The 20,510-nt window shown below is 35.1% G+C and overlaps 1 protein-coding gene across 3 annotated transcripts in view; it reads left to right on the top strand.

The window, feature by feature from the left end:
• The window catches only part of LOC107709196 (protein WWC3-like), a 59,952-nt gene that overhangs the window by 33,589 nt on the left and 5,853 nt on the right, over positions 1 to 20,510 (top strand). The window contains exons 6-23 of one of the 3 annotated variants that reach the window (XR_001636466.1): positions 327 to 456; positions 1,336 to 1,467; positions 1,614 to 1,687; positions 4,484 to 4,732; positions 5,520 to 5,609; positions 6,441 to 6,991; positions 7,317 to 7,437; positions 8,342 to 8,422; positions 8,543 to 8,629; positions 8,763 to 8,958; positions 9,166 to 9,330; positions 11,918 to 12,018; positions 12,128 to 12,275; positions 13,148 to 13,312; positions 13,629 to 13,721; positions 13,818 to 14,054; positions 16,047 to 16,174; positions 16,267 to 16,529. Coding sequence is in view for 2 of the 3 variants with exons in the window: in XM_016513629.1 (XP_016369115.1) it covers positions 327 to 456; positions 1,336 to 1,467; positions 1,614 to 1,687; positions 4,484 to 4,732; positions 5,520 to 5,609; positions 6,441 to 6,991; positions 7,317 to 7,437; positions 8,342 to 8,422; positions 8,543 to 8,629; positions 8,763 to 8,958; positions 9,166 to 9,330; positions 11,918 to 12,018; positions 12,128 to 12,275; positions 13,148 to 13,312; positions 13,629 to 13,721; positions 13,818 to 14,054; positions 16,047 to 16,174; positions 16,267 to 16,333 (2,815 nt within the window). In the remaining variant the exon portion in view is untranslated. Of the gene's footprint in view, positions 1 to 326; positions 457 to 1,335; positions 1,468 to 1,613; positions 1,688 to 4,483; positions 4,733 to 5,519; positions 5,610 to 6,440; positions 6,992 to 7,316; positions 7,438 to 8,341; positions 8,423 to 8,542; positions 8,630 to 8,762; positions 8,959 to 9,165; positions 9,331 to 11,917; positions 12,019 to 12,127; positions 12,276 to 13,147; positions 13,313 to 13,628; positions 13,722 to 13,817; positions 14,055 to 16,046; positions 16,175 to 16,266; positions 17,112 to 20,510 lie in introns of those variants that run through there. The other 2 variants (XM_016513630.1, XM_016513629.1) reach the window with 2 other exon arrangements.

Genomic DNA, 20,510 nt, shown 5'->3' with positions numbered 1-20,510 from the left:
TGAACAACATACATATCCAGCTGCAGTCAGTGCACGGCTATGAAGAATGGAACACAAAGTCAATGTACATTTAGATTAATCTGTGCTGCAACAAATAGTGTTTAACAGGGAGTCACTTGAAATTATGGCATATGCCTAGTGCTTGATTTGATATACTAGACCTCCAATGTATTATTGTGTGTAAGAAAGAAACCTGTGTATTTGTATTTTCTATTCTGTTCTTCTCTGCTCCCAGTGTACCAATAACAATGGGTCACTGGTCAGCATGTCAGCAGATTAACAACATGGCTGATTGTTTTTTTTCTCATGTGTGTTGTCGTGAGCAGAATTGACCGGAAGATGTCCAGCAGTCAGACCAATTACAAATTAGATGAAGCACAGGCCATCTTCAGCGAGCTCCGCAGCATTAAAAAGGCCATCAGCACCGGCGAGAAGGAGAGGCAGGACCTCATCCAGGTCAGACAGACCCAAATCCAGCATCTTCATAGATTTTTCCTTGAAATGGAAAACTGTATTTTTATATTTTTTGTATTTTTATACTTTTATACTTTTTAAGTTTTTTTTTTTAATGTCAGTGTTACCGAAGTTAACACAAAATGTAGTGTTATAAATTGGCATAAATAAAAAAATTATTTAAATATAAAACATTCACTAGATTTACATTGTTAATAATTGATGAACTAAAACATCAAAATGTTGTTTTAGCAAACTTTTATTCAGTACAGCTCTTATCTGATGTGTAATACCCACTTTTCAGAATCCAGTTCAGAATTCCTAATGGATAAAAGTTCTGTTATCCAATTTTTTTATTCCTCATTGAAAATAATGATTCACTCAGAATTATGTTACAAAAGTAAAATGTGTTGCAGATGGGCATTCATGTCAGTTTATTTTAGTATTACTGAGATTCTATTGTGTTTTTTTTATTGATATTTAACTTTTTAAGCTGTACATTATGTATATTTTCTATGAAATATTTTTACAGTTTTATTTTGTTTTTGTCCAATTTTTATTTTAGTATATCAAGTTAAACTAAATGAAAATTAGAAATGTTGCAACTATCGGAAGGTTTTTATATTTTATATTATTTCAGTAACAATTTAGTTTATTTCAAGTAGCAAAAGTTTATGTTTTGTGTTAGGTTTTAGTTGTACTGAATGCATCAATACTCACTGAATAGACATTGATATGCCCCCTAATATATTAGTCATTTCAACACCTTCAGTTCCCTCTCAAATATCCTTTATTTTAAGAAGTGCTGCCATCTTGTGGTCACAAGTGATCAACTTCTGTTATGAATATCTCTTTAATTAGATATTCTTTTGTTGTGCACAGAGCCTGGCCAAGCTGACGCTGAACTTCTGTGACTCCATTAATGAGGTGGCCAACAGTGCAAATACCCTCGGTGACTCCTGTAGTGTACAACAATACACAGACACTGGCTGCCAGACTGATCTGATGGGAGAGGTTTGTCAGGATTTGGTTTTTGTCGTCGTTGTTGTTGCTTTATAACTGAAATGTTAGTTATTTTTTGACATTATGATTGTGTGTCATCACAGAGATTTACAATCGTCTATGCTCGAAAATATATAATAGTATTTTCTCTCTTATAGTTTGGCACCCAGGAGTCATCACTACTTGCTGACAGAGTCAAACTCAGTTGGCAGTATGAAGAGGCTAAGAAAAAGTAAGTGGATTTGCAAATATGCATTGTATAACTATTATGAACAACAGACTTAAATCATACTGCATAACAGGCTGGTTCTGAAGGTAAAATCACATTTATTTTCTGTACAGAGAAATTTATTTTTTTAATAACCTATAAACCCTTTAAGAAAGACCTGCTATGAGCTCTCAGGGTTTTAAAAGTTTGTATATATGCATGTATAAAAAGTATGTACAGAATACAAAAGTCACTGTGATTTCAGCATCTTAAAAAAAAATCAGTGTTTTTGATTTGATTATATAATTTGCAATGCATCATAGAATGTGTAATGTATTTCAGTCATTCTTGAGAAGTGGGACAAAACAGGGCCTGTCTGACACTGCTGTACTCTGCAGAGGTGAACTGTGGCAAAGGGGTCCTTTAGAGTGACAGCTGCCCCTGATATTCCCTGATTTTATTACATTTTATTGAATGTCTGACGGTGTTGACAAAAAGTGGGGACGCAACTTTAAAATCTTATGAAACATGCATTGTGTCATTAAAAAAACAACAACCTTGCTTTGATAGGAGATATTATTAAGTGTTGCTTTTGATAAAACAAGCTCTTTTTCATCATTAAAATTTTTTTTTTATCCATTTTATTGCATATGAATGATTGAACCCTTCTCTGTGGACACACTGTTTTAGATGTAGTGAGAGGACATTAAGAAACATAGATTTGGTATAATAATGAGAAAATTAAATTGAAGGTGATAATTGTGTTAAATACATTCTATTATTAATCCCTCATGACATTTAAAATTGAAAATATTTTTATTTTTTAAAGCTAATAGCAGTTACCATTGCTGGACCTGTTTTGTCCCACATCTCAAGAATGACTAATTTGTATTTTAATGTCAAGTACAATGTCTTGAATTTTTTCTCTTCAGTTTTCAAATACTTTTTGCTTCAAATTTAATTTGTAATGTTGTGATTCATATTGGAGTTGGTCGGTCTGGTTCAAGGCTTAGAACTTTTTGAAGAATGTTTTAAATCCCTATGGGGAAAAAAATGAATGGAAAACTTTTTTCTGGATCTAGGGCTGCTGAAAAAGTAAGTGGTCACTGTAGCATTTCTCTGCAGTTGCTTACTTATTCTGAAAGGTTGTTTTTGCTATATGGAATTGTTAGGTGGTTACTAGGGTGTTCTGGATGGTTGCTAGGTGGTCAGATACTGGCTCAAGATGAAATGCCCACTTCTGTATGATATCCTGGTTACTAGATATACATAGAACCCCGTGTTCTTGTAAGAATGTCCTGCCATTTTTCATTTACTTTGCAAAAATAATTCAGATCACTTTAAAAATAGTATCACACCTCCCAATATCACCTGATTTCAGTCATGTGGTTTCAAGGAGCCGAAGTAGCAGACTATGGAACTTCTATTGAGCCTGGCTGTGATTCCTGAAAGTATAGTCATGTGCCTCATGCCATGTAATAATGTTGCTACTACTTCACAGTAGATTTTAGTGGCTTGTATTAAAGTAGAGTGATGGATTGATGTGGCATACGTTGCATTTGAAATCTATATATTTGAGGAGGAAATAATGCTGTAGCTTTTGGCCTCTGTGTTGCAACAGTGGCTTCATGCAAACCTTTTTACAAGATGCATGTTTCCATGGAAACAGAGCTGGCCATAGACTGCCAGGTATGACATCAGAGAGAGAGAAAGTGAGGGGGGAAAGGGGGGAAAAAGTGAGTTGGGAGAGGGGAAAGCTGTGGAAACTTGCATGCTCTCTGACTGAGTCACAATATCTGAACCCCAAAAGTGCTCATGTCAGACATAATGCTGCAGTCTCTGGCTGTTCTTTAATGTTTTTGCCAGCACTTTAACACCCTCACACACATACACATATCCACAATATTACATTCTGTTCATGCCACTATTCCTGTATACCATTATTATTTGTTTTACTATTTTTTTCTTTTCAGTTTTGAAATAAAATTTGTTGAAAGATCCAATAAAAACGAATAATATTGTGAACTATTCCAATTTAAAATGACTGTTTTATATTTTAATATATTTTGAAATGTTTTCAGTGTCACTTGATCCTTCAGGAATCTTTCTAATGTGCCAACTTGCTGCTCAAGAAACATTAATTAACTAATTAATTAATTCTTATTTTTATATAAACCAGTTGTGGTGCTTAATATTGTGGGAACCGTGAAACTTTTTTTTTTTTCAGAATTCTGATGAATAGAATAGGTTCAAAAGAGCAGCATTTATTGAAAAAAAAAAAGAAGCAATTTTTATAACAGTGTAAAAATATTTTCTGTCTCTTTTGATCAAAATTAATGCATCCTTCTCGAATACAAGTGTTTTTACAATAAAAAAATACTACTGATCTCAAACTTTTGAACATTAGTGTGATTGGTACTGAATTTATGGTAACACTTTAGTATAGGGACCAATTCTCACTGTTAACTAGTTGCTTATTAGCATGCCTATTATTAACGTATTGGCTGTTTATTGCTTATAAAATTCTACATGCCTAATACTACGCAATACCTAAACTTAACATCTACTTTACTAACTATTAATAAGCAGCAAATCAGTGGTTTATTGAGGCAAAATACATAGTTAATGGTTTGTTAATAGTGAGAATTGGACCTTAAAATAAAGTGTGACCAAATTTATTTAATACTAATCATAGAAGTGCATGTACGAACACAGTTCGAACACATACAGTACATCATGTCTTTTCCTCATTTCATCATGTCTTTGATTTGATCTGCTTACAGATGTTAAAATTGATCCCTTGTTGTCTCTCTCTCTCAGGATGTCCAGTATTCAGCATCAGTTGGCCCAGTTGGACAGTGAGAGCTGGTCTGGACCAGCAGAGGCCGATCGGGATTGGGACTGTCTGCAGCTGCTGCGGGAGAAGGAGGCTCTGCTCCAGGAGATCACTCTACTTAGCCAGCAGCAGCACTCCCCAGACACGCTGCTCCAGCTGCAGGAGGAGAAACACAGGCTGGAGGAGGAGGTGCAGAAAGCCCAGAGTGTCCAGAGTCAGGGAGCCAATCAGAGGTCTGCTTTATTTCTTCATACAGTCATGTCTGTGGAATAGAGTAGATATAACATTAGATAGAATAAAAATTTTGTGGATGTTTAGCATGTGTAGTGTCTCAGTTTGTGAATTCTGAGGGGCTAGTTGGCAGGTCCTGTAGACCAAGTTACATCCATGTGAAAAAAGAAACGTTGCACTAGCATGGCAATAAAGAAAAGCACGTCCCATAAACATAATATACCTCCACTCAAAACATGGTGGTAGAATTATGTATTTGTTATCAGGAAATCTTGCAAACAAAATAGTTCAGTTAAAGTTTTGTAAATGCCCGCAGAGGTAAATAAGGGTGCCCTCATTTCCCCCCTGAGCAAAGCAGATGTGCTTGTTCCAGCTCTGATCTGCTCATTATGAGCGTCTTATATCTGAGACCTCAGCTGAGACATATAGGGGTCGTTTTGTCATATTACATATTATCAGCTTCCATATCCCACCTGCATGTTTTTTTTCTGTTATGTTATGGATATTGATCCATTTTCTTTGTGATATTAGAAGCCATAAAATGGTAAAATGACATTTTCTTATGATGGAGAAAATAAATTGCATAAATCTTATACTACGATAGTCTTCTTCCACAGACTGCGCTTAAATCATTCCCAGTTTTGCACAATGAACAATTAACAAATAGTCTTGCATTTGTGATCTAGTCTATGATTCTGTGACATCAAGCAGACATCAAATGGTTAGTTAAAACTGACTGTACGAATGAAATGTGGCAAATCTGTATCATAATGTGTTTGTGTTGTGTAGGATATTACAGCAGGAGAAGAGGAATGTACTTATGAGGCAACTTGAGGAAGCCACCCGTATCACCACCTATCTACACTCTCAGCTGAAGAGGTACATCACACACACCGCCTGAACACCCTCATACAAACTTGATCCAGAGGCAGAAATCAAGGTTGGGGCTGCCAGTTTGACACACATAATTTAGTATAATAAACTGTTAACAAAATTATATAATACAATAATATCAATTATAACAATAAATAATAATAAAAATCTAATTTAAAATATAGTTAATTGTGATAAATGAATGTCAGATTGACTGTGTGTGTGTGTGTGTGTGTGTATAATTATATATATATATATATATATATACACACACACACACATATTTTCGTTATTTTATTAATACATTGTTTAATATATATTACATTATTATACATTAATATTAACTATTAAATGTACTTATATTTCAATTAAGTAATTTAAGAAAGGATGGATTGCTTCTGACTATAAGCCACCAATATAGAATAAACATTCTGACTTTTGAAGCCTCTTTTCTGAAGCCTGTTTTTATCTGCTACAATAATATCATGAATTATTATCAATTGGTGTTTTTCTTGGCAAATTTTGAACAGTATACACAGAGTGATTGTTGGTGACTGATTTGATCAACCAGGATATCAAGTTATGTGATTAGATTTGTTAAATCAATTGACAGCGCTGTGGATTAGGGCTGTCAAACCATTAATCGCATATACACAGCACATATACAGTAGTCAACATTTGAAGTGGATCAAAATCCACTTCAAATGTTGACTACTGTATTATGTAAACATAAACTTTTATTTTGGATACGATTAATCCTGATTAATCGTTTGACAGCCCTATATAGGATGTCTAGCCACATCAACCCAAAATGACCATTTCTCTCTCTGTGTGCAGCCTATCAGCCAGTAATCTGACAGTGTCCTCCAGCAGTAGCCGTGGCTCTTTAGCCTCCAGTCGTGGCTCTTTGGCATCCAGCCGTGGTTCTCTCAGCTCCGTCAGCTTCACCGACATCTATGGCCTGCCCCAGTATGAGCGAACAGAAGGCAGCTCTGATGTTCTGGACCCGTCTTTCCGCTACCTTCTCCCCTTGGAGACCCACAGCAGGGACGGTTCAGCCTTCGGGCCAAAACGGTCCCATGACACACCACAGTCTCTCACATCTCTCTCCTCTCGGTCCTCGCTTTCCTCGCTCTCCCCTCCCAGCTCCCCCATGGACACCCCCTTCCACTCGGCCCCACAGGACTGTCCTCTGACCCAGATGACAGAGGAGTACATGGAGGTGGCCAGCAGGGGTCTGCTGGCTGAAGCACTACGGAATCAGACTCAATCCCAGCAGCACACTACTCTTCCTGGCGAAGGGGAAGTGGGAATCTCAGCCTCTGCACGCCTCCTGGAGGGGAAGAGCCATAGAGATGGAGTTCTTCAAGGAACGCACAGCTCCACAGGTGATGAATAGCAACATGGAAATTGTAACTGCCTGATCAGTCGATTTAAAATATTTAATTGCAGTTAATCTCATATTTTTCATAATTGGCGTAAAGCCATTTAGTTCCTTTTTAAGGACAGAAAAATGAATAAAATGTAATTATTGTTTATTTAAAATGTGTAGAAATAAATATTTAGAAGCCCAGTTTTTTGAAACAATGATGTCAAATTGAATAAACGTTTAAAAAAACAGCTTTAAACATTTTATCACACTGTTCTGATGTTAAAAATGATTTGCATTTCCTTTTTTTGTTGTTGTGCGTATGTATGCGTGTCTCTGTGTAGGAGTAACCCTGCGTTGTAAAAGTGCAAGTAGGACCAGCAGAAGAGCAAGACGAGTGTCTGCAGGAGTAAATGAAGATGTTTTGGCAACAGACAGTGGGGTGTTTGAAGCCTGGAGCAGAAGGTGAGAGAAGATTCGGCATTAAAGATAAAGACTTTAAAATGGATAATTTGCCAAAAATAAAAGTACTCTGTCTTCCATTCACTCACCTTTTATGTTGTTCCAAACCTATAAAGGAAAGAATATATTATATTATTTATTTATTTTTTAACTATAAAATTAGTCTTTGTACAATAATACTCATTATATCATCATAATCCCCCGATTTTTGGCAATAACATGTAAAAAATAACATTAATTTACAAATAATATTTTAATAATCATCCCATTAGCCTGTACCTTCTCTGGAATGTGTCAAATATCATGCATTATTCTTGTATCCTGTACACAATTGTAAAATATAGAAAAAATATGGACTACTGTTCAAAAGATTAAGGTCAGCAAGATTTTTTGAAAGAATTAATACTTTTATTCAGCAACGATGCATTGTTTACAAGGGAAAGTAATGTGTTTTACACTGTTGCTAAATATTTCTATTTGAAATAAATTGTTATTTTGAACTTTGTTCATCAAAATCCTGAAACAATGTATCACGTATCCGCAAAAATACTAAGCACCACAACTGTTTTCAACATTGATAATAATAAGAAATGTTTCTTGACCACCAAATCAGCATAATAGAATGATTTCTGAAGGATCATGTGACACTGAAGACTGCTGAAAATTCAGCTTTGCCATCACAAAAATAAATTGCATTTTAAAATATATTCAAATAGAAAATATTTATTTGAAATTGTAATAATATTTCACAGTATTACCGTTTTACTGCATTTTTGATCAAATAGAGACTTCTTTCAAAAAGATAAAACATTTTTACAAACCCCAAACGTTTGAATGGTAGTATATATACTTTAATGGTTGTTTTTGTGTTATAATTATTCATAAATGTCTGAATGTCTCTTTCCAGTAGGACAGAGGAATCAGAAGAAGTCAGTTTTACTCAAGATGTCCCAGCCTCAGATCCAGTTCAGATTCAGATTGGTCTTCTGTAAGCACCGCACACTCACATACTCTGACCTGCCTCTCATTTCTCATCATAACAAACAGTACCAAGTCACTATTAACCATCAATTTGCTTGTTCATTCCCTCTGGGCTATTCTTTTACAGATATGATTCGAATGGCATGTTTTTGCTGCTGCATGTCCTTCAGATGAGAAATTTAAGCAAGGCCACCGTTAGAGATGGATGCAAAGTGTAAGTAATCCCATCAGCTTTCCATTAATACATTCATCCTCCTCTACTACAGTGATATCCTCTGCAGAAACAAATTATGGACATGTACACAAGCAAATTCATTTAGCGTTTTGTCCTTGTTTATCTCTCTCAGATTTGTGAAGGTTCATGTTCTCCCGGTGGACTCCAGTCGGCCCTGCACATATTACTGCTGTAAGGCCCAGGAGCCTCAATCTCTTCTCAGCTTTAATGAGGGCTTCCGAATCCCTCTGAGCGCTGGAGGCCCCGGGGCCCATGCGTTAAAGTTAAACCTCTGCGCTGTAGGACCCCTCGCCCAGGAGGAGCTACTGGTTAGACTAAAATTCACTCAATTCTTTATTAACCAGTTTAGCAATGAAACATTTTGTATGCAAATACAAATTAGGACTAGTTTGGACCCCACTGCATGCAAAAAGAGCATTTAAAGTAGTTGAAACGGGCCTTAGCTTTAGTGTTTATGTGGTTCATGCTTGTTTGTTGTGAGATGGTAAACTGGCCCATATCTGTTTGTGGCTCAGGGCTCTGCGCAGGTCTCGCTGACAGACTGTGCAGGCAGCACTGAAATGATCTTCCGGTGGCTTAAAGTGCATATCCACAACACAGAGAACCACAGGCCTGAGCACAGCCACCTCAGTCAACCCAACCGCATCATGGATGAAGAGGAGAACGAAGGCAAGCTTGAGGTGAGATCACTGGAGACTTTCCTTCCTCCGGCTAAAGCATTATCAGAGAGTACTGAAGATCCACTAAAGATCTCTCTCTTTAATTAACTGTAATTACATTCATTTCCCTTGCTGAACTGCCATTGTGCTTTAAAGGAATAGTTAGCTCCAAAATTAAAATTTTGTCATTAGATACTCACCCTCATGTTGTTTGTGACATGCAGAGAATTTGTTCATGGCCATGATTTGCTGCTCTAAACAAACGGGTCACTCATAACATGCATTTGAAAATGCAATATGCACCAACTAGGGATGGGCATTTTTGGCAATTTCTCATTTCAATCATCGATAGGTTTCAAAAATGCTGCAATGGTAATAATGAAGATATCTGAAGACTGTCATGAAAATGAATGTCAAAAATAAAAATATGGCATGAAAACCTGTCTATGAAAACAGGGAACACATGATTAGAACACTGTTAGATTGCGATTATGATGCAGCAATGTTATTAAAAAAGAAGCATCTAAAAAGGAATAGCTGCCTTAGGTGAAGTTGAGTGACTTTATGCCAATAAACTGAAGCTCGTTCTATGACACATCCTATGATATTAATCAGATAGCTTAGATACATAACATAGACGTAACATTACAACTTGTATCTGCACAAAAGGATGCAAATGCCAGTGAACTTAAAGTTACGCACTATTAGGGTTGCGAAAAGGTGGAAAATGTCCAGTAAATTTCGTAAACATTCCAGAAATTTTGGAAACTTTCCAGGATTTTTGGGAATCTTCCGGGGATTTTTGGAAAGTTTCCGGAAAGTTTCCACCTCTTTGCAACCCTATGCACGCCATGATGCGCTTTAATAACAGCGTGCTGAAACACGGGCAAGGAAAGCAGACAGAATTTACTATTGATTTCACATTCTATAAAGTTCTCATTATAATGCTGTTTATGGCAGATTTGTACTATATTTTCATCTACATTATCAAGTGATTCCTGAAATTGCCTGCACATGTTCGAAGCCATACGAAGTATGAAAACAATTTTAATTGAGGTATGCCTACTGTTGAACAAATATGACGAAAAAAGCACTGGGCATTATTATAGCATCGGTATTTTTAAAAAAGAAACATTTAAAAGCAATATGACAGTTTAAAATAACTCGGGCATTGCATTTAAGCATGAGACACTGGTAATATGCAGCGCGTTCAGCATGTTAATAAATGTTAATATCCCAACGCATCCTATATTAGATTAATCAGATATGTATGTAGCTAACCCAGACATCACTACTACATCTCTCTTCTCACGTCAATACTTTGAACCGCATGCTGTGGCCAGCTAAACAATCAGAGCTCAGGGTGCCGCCCAAAGTGCTACTATAACCAATCAGAATTTTTAATTTTTTTTCCACAATCATCGTTTTCATGATCATTTGTCGCTGTCACGGCCGAGTATTCGATCACTGTTGCACGTCCCTAGCACCAACCATCTTCTCAAATTTGTGATGAAAATTATTTATAAATGTGTTATCTAAAAAAAAAACATGAATGAAAAAAATGATAATAATCATGTGCACAGATAAATCATAATAAACATTGCTATATTCCTTTAAAAAATTGTCATGTTTGATTTCATAGGAGTTTTCTGACAAGAAAAGCTCTATAATTTATTGTTTAAAAGCAAAGAAATTGAGACAACCATAAATATTAATATTGCAATTTACTGTTTTTTTTTTCAAAATTATTTAATAATATACTTTTTAATATTATAGTTCAGTAGTGTTATTGCAATAGTATAATTTAGTCTTCATTAAATTTGTATAATTTTAATGAATGTAGCGAATCAGCTCATGCATGGGGAAATATGAATAATTAATCATAACTAGTTATAATTAATTATAAATATTTAGATCCGCTGTAGATATTTACTTGACCTCTCAGGGTCAACTGTCTGTCAATTCTAAGAACGTTAATTTCCTGGTTAAGGGAAATAACTTTCTTACTGTACAATTCTACAAAGAGCTTGTAGCATAAATCTGCATGATTAAATGACTCCAGTTATGAGCAAACAATGAACAACGTCAAGTGTGATACAAATAAATGACTTTATTAACTACATAAACACTTAAACTAGTCCAACTGTTCTGCCCTCCTGAGGTGTTACGCATTTCGGGGGAAGGGTCCATAGGTCCTCATATGGCTTGTTAACTGAGGGGTGTTACAGAGTATTTGTTAAATATAGCTAACAAAATATATATTGTGTGTTTGATTGGTCCAGACGCTACATGAATATATAACTTAATTAAGAAAATGATGATGTTGATGATTATTATTATTATTATTATTATTGTATTGAATGGGGAAAATTCTATTTAGCTGATGACATATACAGTATAAATATAATAACATATTTTATTCCAATGTTTATAAAGATTTCCACAACAAACAGAACAATGTTTTGATAGTTCCACAGTTTTATACACTTTACAGGAGAAATCAATCTACAAAATGACTGGTTTTTAGTTGTCTCTAAATAAAGTTAAAATAACACACACACACACACACACACAAAATTAAACATAGCATCTGCCTATTTTCGTGTAGGTGTCTGTGGTGACTCGTTTGGAGGAGATGAAGAAAGAGTTACAGAGGAGTGAAGAGGAGCTGGAAAGGAAGGAAGAGCAAGGAGAAGCCGTTTCTGAGAGGTCCACACACTCACTGCCTTTCTATAAACCAATAAACCTTTCAGCTTATGCCTGTAAGTGCACTCATTTCAGATGTGTGTGTGTGTTCTAACTGCTGTGTGTGATTTAGGAGTTGGCAGGCTGAGTCAGTGGACAGCGGCTGCAGTAACAGTATAGCGTTTGTCATTCCCTGTCCTGAGAGCCTCTGCGGTGAAGGCATCTGCATGACCTCTGGGAGACGCTGTCTCCAGCCTGCAGAGAGAAATCCAATAGTAAAGGTACTGTGAAGTCATAGCGACTGTATGAATTCTCCTTCTATAGAATTGAAAAGAAGTTCTTGAACAAAAATACAAGCTACACATTTCTGCTCCTCAACGCTCTGGTTCGTTTGTCTGTTAAGGTTATTTTACAATTAATTACTAAAAATGTTTTGCTTACACACTCAGGATGTTTAAACATTACTTTCTGTTGTAATTGACATCATCAAAAAAAATTCGGGGGCGTGTTAGAACGAGCCGTTTTAGAGGGGCGTGGCAGAGTCTTAACTTTGATGAAAATAATATCTCTTTGGTTTTGAGACTTTAGTCTTTGCAACTTCAGGGATCTTATCTATGCACAATCAGCTTGTAACACTCCAAAGAGAAAGGAAAACTTGAAATCGCATCATATGACCCCTTTAATTTTCTTCTTGAGATTTACACTGCTGGTCAAAAGTTTTGGGTCAGTAAGTTTTTTGTATTGTTTTTTTAAAGAAGTCTTTAATGCTCAATTGTTTGATTAAAACAAAAATTGTAATACTATGAAATATTATTACAAATTAAAATAGTTGTATTCTATGTTAATATATTTTAAAATGCGATATATTCCTGTGATGGCAATTACTCATTACTCCCGTCTTCAGTGTCATGTCATTCTCCCAAAATCATTCTTTCATTCTATTTAGTGATTTGATGCTCAAGAATTTCTGATTATTTTCATCAATGCTGACAACTGTTGACAACATTTATTTGACGTATAATTTTTTGTTGTCTTTACGGTCACTTTTGATCAATTTAATGTATCACTGCTGAATAAAAAAAAAACTTGCTTTGCAGAAGAGCATTGAACTATAAAATAGATAATTAAACACATTTAATTTGTGTGTTTTTAGGTGGACAAGGCAACCAACACAGAAGGTGTGTTTCCAGAGCCAATGAGAATGCGGCCGAAAGAAAGGACAGGCCGCTGGGGTCACAGCTCACCGTTCATGCGCAGCAGCACAATAGTCAGATCTCAGACGTTTTCACCTGGAGCGCGCAGTCAGTATGTCTGTAGGGTAAGCAGAAAAGACCAAAGTCTTCAAACACAGTATGAGTCATTTTATATCACAGTAATGATGTTTCATGATCACAATAGTCACGATAATAAAATTAAGCCACAAAATGTTCTGCATATTGCATTACTACATTGTTGTGTAATAATATGTAAAACATTTTGTGGCTTAATTCAATATATTTATTAATCAAGAAATTAAAATTAAACAGTTAAATTAAAAATGATTAGACTCAAAGCAAATTATACGAGTAGAACAAAATAAATGATAATGATAGATGATTTTGCATCAATAAAATTATGTTTTCCTTCCTTTACAGTTGTACAGAAGTGACAGTGATAGCTCTACTCTACCAAAGAAATCCCCCTTTATCAGAAACACTCTAGAGCGACGAACCCTGCGATATAAACAGGTTGGAATGACCGTGTTGCTGGGTGCTCAATACACATTTTATTATTTATCTTTTGCTGTGGAAGTGTACTTATGTGTCCATGTCATGTGACCGCAGCAGTCCCACCACTCCTCTCTGGCTGAGCAGCCCACACGTACCTCTCTGGACCTGGAGCTGGCCCTCCAGGCCTGCCGTACACGACAGAGGCAGCTGAGCGAGGAGCTGGCCACGCTGCGGGAGCTCAAACTGCGGCTGGAGGAGCCCATGCAGGGGCCTCGCGGCCCCGCGGACCTCCCTCATTGGGCTCTGCGGGATGAGCGTTTCCGAAACCTGCTACGTGAAGCCCAGAGACAGGTACTGCACATTTACATGTCTTTAAAGGGATAGTTTACCAAAAAATGAAAAATGTATCATCATTTACTCACCCTCATGTCGTTCCAAACCTGTATGATTTTCTTTCCTATGTTGAACGCAAAAGAAGATATTCTGAACATTGCTAGTAATCAAACAGTTGAACAGTTTGTATTGCTTTCCCTACTATGGAAGTCAATGGGGACCAACAACTGTTTGGTTCTTCAGAAATCTTCAAAATATCTGTGTTGAGCATAAGAAAGAAACGTACACAGGTTTGGAATGACATGAGAGTGAGTAAATGATGACAAAATTTTCATTGTTGGGTGAACTATTCCTTTAATGTATTCAATTCTGACAATTTTCAAATTCACAGATTTAAAGGGCTCATATGATGCTATTTTAAAGATCATTATTTGGTGTATTTGGTGTAACAGAATATGTTGACATGCATAAATCTTTATGCACCAAGAGCTTGTAACACTCCAAAGAGAAAGGAAAACTTGAAATCGCATCATATGACCCCTTTAAGTTTTTATTAATTTGGTAACACTTTAGCTGACATAAATGCATTGAACTTTTACAACATTTATTCATCTAGGTTCATTTCTACATGCATTTACAAATTGTATACATTTAACATTAGCTATTACTATATTATGAATTAACATCAATTAACAAAGAACAATTGTGTTATTATAAATTAATATGATTTACTTAATTGTAGGGCTGCACGATTATGACAACAATCATAATTGTCGAGTATTCCCTTGAAATTGTAATTGCGATTGTTAATTACGATTATCACAATTTACATTGAATGATGTTTATACCATTGTTTGATGCAACTGCATGCCGTATTTTTATATGAAAATAAACAAGCTGAAAACACTCAAAAAGAAAAACTTGTAGTGCTTTTCTATAGTATTAAGCCTCAAATGTCAACTATACATCGGATTGGTTTCTTCTTTAAATTATAAAAAAAGTAAAAATATGAATGGTATTATAATGTTATACTAAAACTAAAATTAAAATAATGGGAAAAACCCTTAAGATAACATGTAGAAAGAAAAAAACGCATCTTAAGCACGCAGAATAACATAAGTGGACTTTGAACGATTAATTGCCGCTTTGAACGATTACGTAATTGTGGCATCCATAATTGTAATCGCGATTAGAAATTCGATTAATTGTGCAGCCCTACTTAATTGCTTAATTAAAATTCAGTGTTAACAAATTTAATCTACTGTAAAACTTTCATTTAACACTACCATTCAAAAGTTTGGGGGTAGCAAGTTTCTTGCACTCACCAAGGCTGCATATCAAAAATAAAACATACAATAAAAACAGTAATATTGCAAAATATTATTACAATATAAAATAACTGTTTTCTATGTAATTTATTCCATATGACAAATCAGAATTTTTAGCAGCCATTACTTTTTTTTTGTTCAAGATTCTTTGATTAGAAAATTCACAAGAAATATTTCTTTACTGTCACTTTAGATCAATTTAGTGCAGCTTTGCTAAATAAGTATTAATTTCTTTAAAAAAAGTGTAGAAACGCTTCTTGACCCCCCAACATTATAAGAATTTAACCTTAGTTATTATATTATGAAAGAGCATGAACAATAGTATATTATAAATTAACATTGTTTCAGTAACATTTAATTACCTTATATTCACATTGTACATAATGTAGTGTGTTAACATGTATTTATATAAATTATTATTAATTATATAAAATTAAACGATTGCATGTGGGGTTTTGTTACTTGACACTTTTCTAAATTTTGCTTTGAAAATCAGGGTGGTGGAACACCAATTTACCAGACTTCCTAAGAGAAAACGTGCAAAATAGTCTGAAACATACTTTTAAAGCTATGATTGAGCTGAATAAGTAGAGGTCTAAGACACTGTGAATCGTACATTCTGTTTGAAATCACATTTATAATTGATCATTTCTTTCTCTCTCCCCTCATTTCTCTCTCGCAGACCAAGCAGACTAGACAGGAGCAGAGGCAGGAGGAAGCTGCTGAGAGGAGGTTGCGAAAGGCCTCAAAAGAGGTTTTGCAAATGAGGGGCCAGAGCCACAAAGAGCCCCTCCCTGTGCAGACGTTCAAGTGAGTTGTCTCTTAATCGGCCGCAAAGCACATAGGGATCTTATCGTGATGTTTCTGAAAAATGCTTAATGTATTAATCTTTCCTGATGCAGAGAGAAGATGGCTTTCTTTACTAGACCAAGATTCAACATCCCGCCTCTGCCAGCCGACGACGTGTGAGCGCCCCCTAGGCCACACTATCAAATATGAAGAATCTGTCTGTTTTTGTTTTTTGTATTCATGCCCATGAAGTAATTAGAACAAAAACGTAGTTATTTGAGCACAAAGATTAAAAGTTATTTGATATGCAACATTCGAACAATAGAAAGCTGTACAAAACAAGCGTGTGTGTGGTTGTGCGTGATTGCGAGTGTGTGTGGTAGTACTAATGAACACGTACACTTATATTTTATGTAATTATTGACATCTTGGCAATTTTTCCTGCTTGTTTAAAGGAGGAAATAACTGTTTTATAAAAGAACAAAGCATCTTTTTACTTCTGTACGATGTACTTCTGATATTTCAATGTCTTCGCTTACTTAAGGCTGGAAGACGGGAACAAAGTCAGTTTAGACAAATTCACTGTACTGTAACTTATTTTATAGTACTTTTCCTTGAAGGAAATAAAAATGCTCCCTGCTTTTTAATGTATTTTTTAAAGCTTAAAACAAATAGCACTTACTGTAAGTGTTTTTGACGTACAGTAGAATGGACATTTTGGCTGATTTTGTTTCTGTTACCTGATTCTTTAAAGTTATTTACTTAAAATGTCACTTTTTTTTTATCCACTTTTGTTGCGGTTGTCATTGTCCCTTGTGCTGTTATTCTATTAAAATGATTAATATTAATTATTACTTGTACTTTTCAATATATAGACAAATATAATTTTGTATGCTGTCTGTAAAAACGTCTGCAGTGTTACCTTTCTTATGAAGATAAAAGCATTAAAAACGTGAAAGTGCAGCTGAATTTGCAAAATGATCTTTCAAGATCAATACGATTGTTGGTTTGGTTTATTATATTATGTCGGTTTATATGATCTTTAGGTCTTTAGTTCAAAGGCTTCTCCTCCTCCATTTTTTTTTTTAATCTAAGTTGTCCTTAATGTATTTTTTAAAGCTTAAAACAAATAGCACTTACTGTAAGTGTTTTTGACGTACAGTAGAATGGACATTTTGGCTGATTTTGTTTCTGTTACCTGATTCTTTAAAGTTATTTACTTAAAATGTCACTTTTTTTTTATCCACTTTTGTTGCGGTTGTCATTGTCCCTTGTGCTGTTATTCTATTAAAATGATTAATATTAATTATTACTTGTACTTTTCAATATATAGACAAATATAATTTTGTATGCTGTCTGTAAAAACGTCTGCAGTGTTACCTTTCTTATGAAGATAAAAGCATTAAAAACGTGAAAGTGCAGCTGAATTTGCTAAATGATCTTTCAAGATCAATACGATTGTTGGTTTGGTTTATTATATTACGTCGGTTTATATGATCTTTAGGTCTTTAGTTTAAAGGCTTCTCCTCCTCCATTTTTTTTTTTAATCTAAGTTGTCCAGAAGGTGGCGTCTCAAACCTGTTTCTGTGTTCAAATGTGTTTTGGTGGTGTTTCAGGAAAAAAAACCGTTGTAGACTACAAAACTGCACACAGTAATCCTTAAATACATAGATATTACACATTATGCTTTGCAATGTCATTTCTTTAACAGCAGGACTATTAATGAACCATTACTTGGAGACAGTGATTCAATTAACTTCAGCTAAATGATTCTGGTCCACTCTAGCACTTTTCTGGGTTTAGATGGCTTTGAATAGAAGCACAGCAGGTTTAGTTAAAATGCATCAGCTCTGGAACATTAATGAGGTGGAAATCTTAACACTAGAAACAGGAAGACAGTGCTGTTTGTTTAAAAATAGAGCAAAATTACTGTTGTACTCATTAATGATCTTGAAAGCTGCACAGGGGCATAAAACCTCTCATTAAAGAAATTTTCATGGAGAGCTTTGATGTTTGTTTTACTAAAACCACAAATTAGAGGTGATTATCAAATTGCATTAATGTTTCTCCCAACAGCAATCAACTGAAATGCATTTATAAATAAATCTTTAGTCTGTTCATGATATTACATATCAGAAATTACACTAGGGTGTTAATAGCTTGTTGACAGATTGTATGAAGAAGCATTAATGCGCTTTTTTGTTACTTTATAAAGCTGCCATTCAAAAGTCGGGGGTCAGTAAGCAAATGCATTTATTATAGAAAATATATTAATTTAATTTAAAATGCTGTTAAATAAACAATTTAAATAAATGCTGTTCTTGTGAAAAAAAATCTATCAAAATTGAGTATGACTGATAAAAATGTTTCGAGCATCAACTGAGGGAAAAAAAATATTTTAAAAAATATTAAAATGTTAATTTTTAAAATTAAAAAACATTTCACAAAATTACTATTTGTACTGTATTTTTGATGAAATAACTGAAGCCTTGGTGAGCATTAGAGACTTCTTTCAAAAAACAATTACAAAAATTGTACCAACACCATTTTGAACTGTAGTGTACACAAGGATGAGTAAATCCTGATATTATTTTCATCCTAAAGTTAATTTAATATCAGTACAATCATCTTTTCAACCACTCGAGGCTCAGAATCTGTGCTCTTATTATCTAGTGTTCTTAATGGGTAAAGCAGCTGTTGGGGGAGTACTTTGTTTTCCATCAATCAAAGTCCTCACATTCCACTGTGGTATGAAATCACAGTGATTTTGGGAAGCCTGGTATGTAAACACTCCTTATCAGTTTCCCTTGTAAGCTTATCCATATGTTCAGTGTGTACTGCATGTAATTAGTCTCATGCTCCATCTTCCCTGCCAGTGAAGCGAGTGACATACATCCTCACGCACTGCATGGAGATTAATGACATGCTCAGCCGCTGGCACAGGCTGAAATACACAGCAACGCTAGGCCTATCTTTCTCTATTTCTGCCAGTAAAGCTGTTTTATACAGAAATCCCCAGCAGAGACCCTACCCTGAAAGTCATGACCCCAATTCAGTCTGCTGCAACACCCAGTGTTTCAAAAACCCCAGTGGCTTTGTTGCCTGAAATAGTCAATAAATGCAGTAATGCATATGAATTTGCTGTTGTAATTTAATGAAGTCCTCTTTGTTCCTGTCACTGTCATACCAGATGGTCACCTCTGTCCTTTCAAAGATGTGTTGTGGTTCGCTGGTGTTAACAAGCAGGGACGAGAATGAATTTGCAGCAGTATCTGAAAAGCAGGTGACAAACGTTGGTCATTTAGTCCTACTGGTCATGTGTTTTGGTTCATTATTTCTCCACAATTGAATGTTAATTTAGTGTTCTGTCAATAATTATGGCAATGTTTTGGTATGCTTATTGTTGCTTTACCTGGATATGGTTCATGCTGCCTTAAAACAAAACAAAATAAGTTTTTTATCATAAGTACATTTTTCAGTGATGATTCTTCGGGCCATAATCTTTCTTAAGACTTCTTAAAGTTTCTTCTTGAAGTTATAAAGTTACAAAATATATTCATTGTGCTGATCGATGGTCGTCTTGGACTTAATACTGGCACCTAGAGGCGTGATGGCAGTAATAACAAATCAAAAGTTACCGACGTGAGAAATTCACTATTCAGTCAGCTCAGTGATTAATTATTTAATTAGCATTCGGCTGATCATGTCTCAACATGTCAGTCCTCGAGACCCGCTTCGTGTGAAACAAAACAACTTTTTAAGGAAAGATATGATCTGAGTGAGTTTCATCGCATGTATGGCCTATACATGATAAACACATCCCTATACCTAAACATCCCCCCAAAAGTATTTTTTATTTAGGTAAATACTGTAAGTGAAAAATTCTAATTGTAACAGGAAATGTAAATTTTTTTAAATTTTATTTACCCCAGATTTCCTACTGCTTGGCTTAAGTTATGTTTATATTGAGTCATTCACAGGTGCCTTAAGTTACCAAGCTTTCTATGATTTATTTTGCTTTATGTCTTCCCCTAGTCCCTCTCTCTAAGTCTTACAGGAATGAAAAGGCCAAGGAAACGGCTTTTCTGGAGAACAGCCACTATCTCTTTCTACATAAACATTTTCCTAGCAGGCACCTTGCCTCCCAGGAAATAGTGCTTTGATTTCATAATAGCCATGAAAATAAACGTCAGTATCCGATTTGATTTATCAGGCAAGGTTAGGTAGAAAGCTTCTAGATTGAAATGGTCCATGTGGTCATTGCCCTGCAAACTATAATAAAGAAATAAACAAATAAAACTGTAGAATGTTGCAAATAAATTACACATGTAATAGCCTTTGAAACAAACAATCATAT

The sequence above is a fragment of the Sinocyclocheilus rhinocerous genome, unplaced genomic scaffold, assembly GCF_001515625.1.
Source record: "Sinocyclocheilus rhinocerous isolate Xijiao unplaced genomic scaffold, SAMN03320098_v1.1 scaffold55, whole genome shotgun sequence".
Lineage (NCBI taxonomy): Eukaryota > Metazoa > Chordata > Actinopteri > Cypriniformes > Cyprinidae > Sinocyclocheilus > Sinocyclocheilus rhinocerous.
Note: the sequence above shows the minus strand (reverse complement) of the source record. Positions and strands in the feature narration are given on the sequence as shown.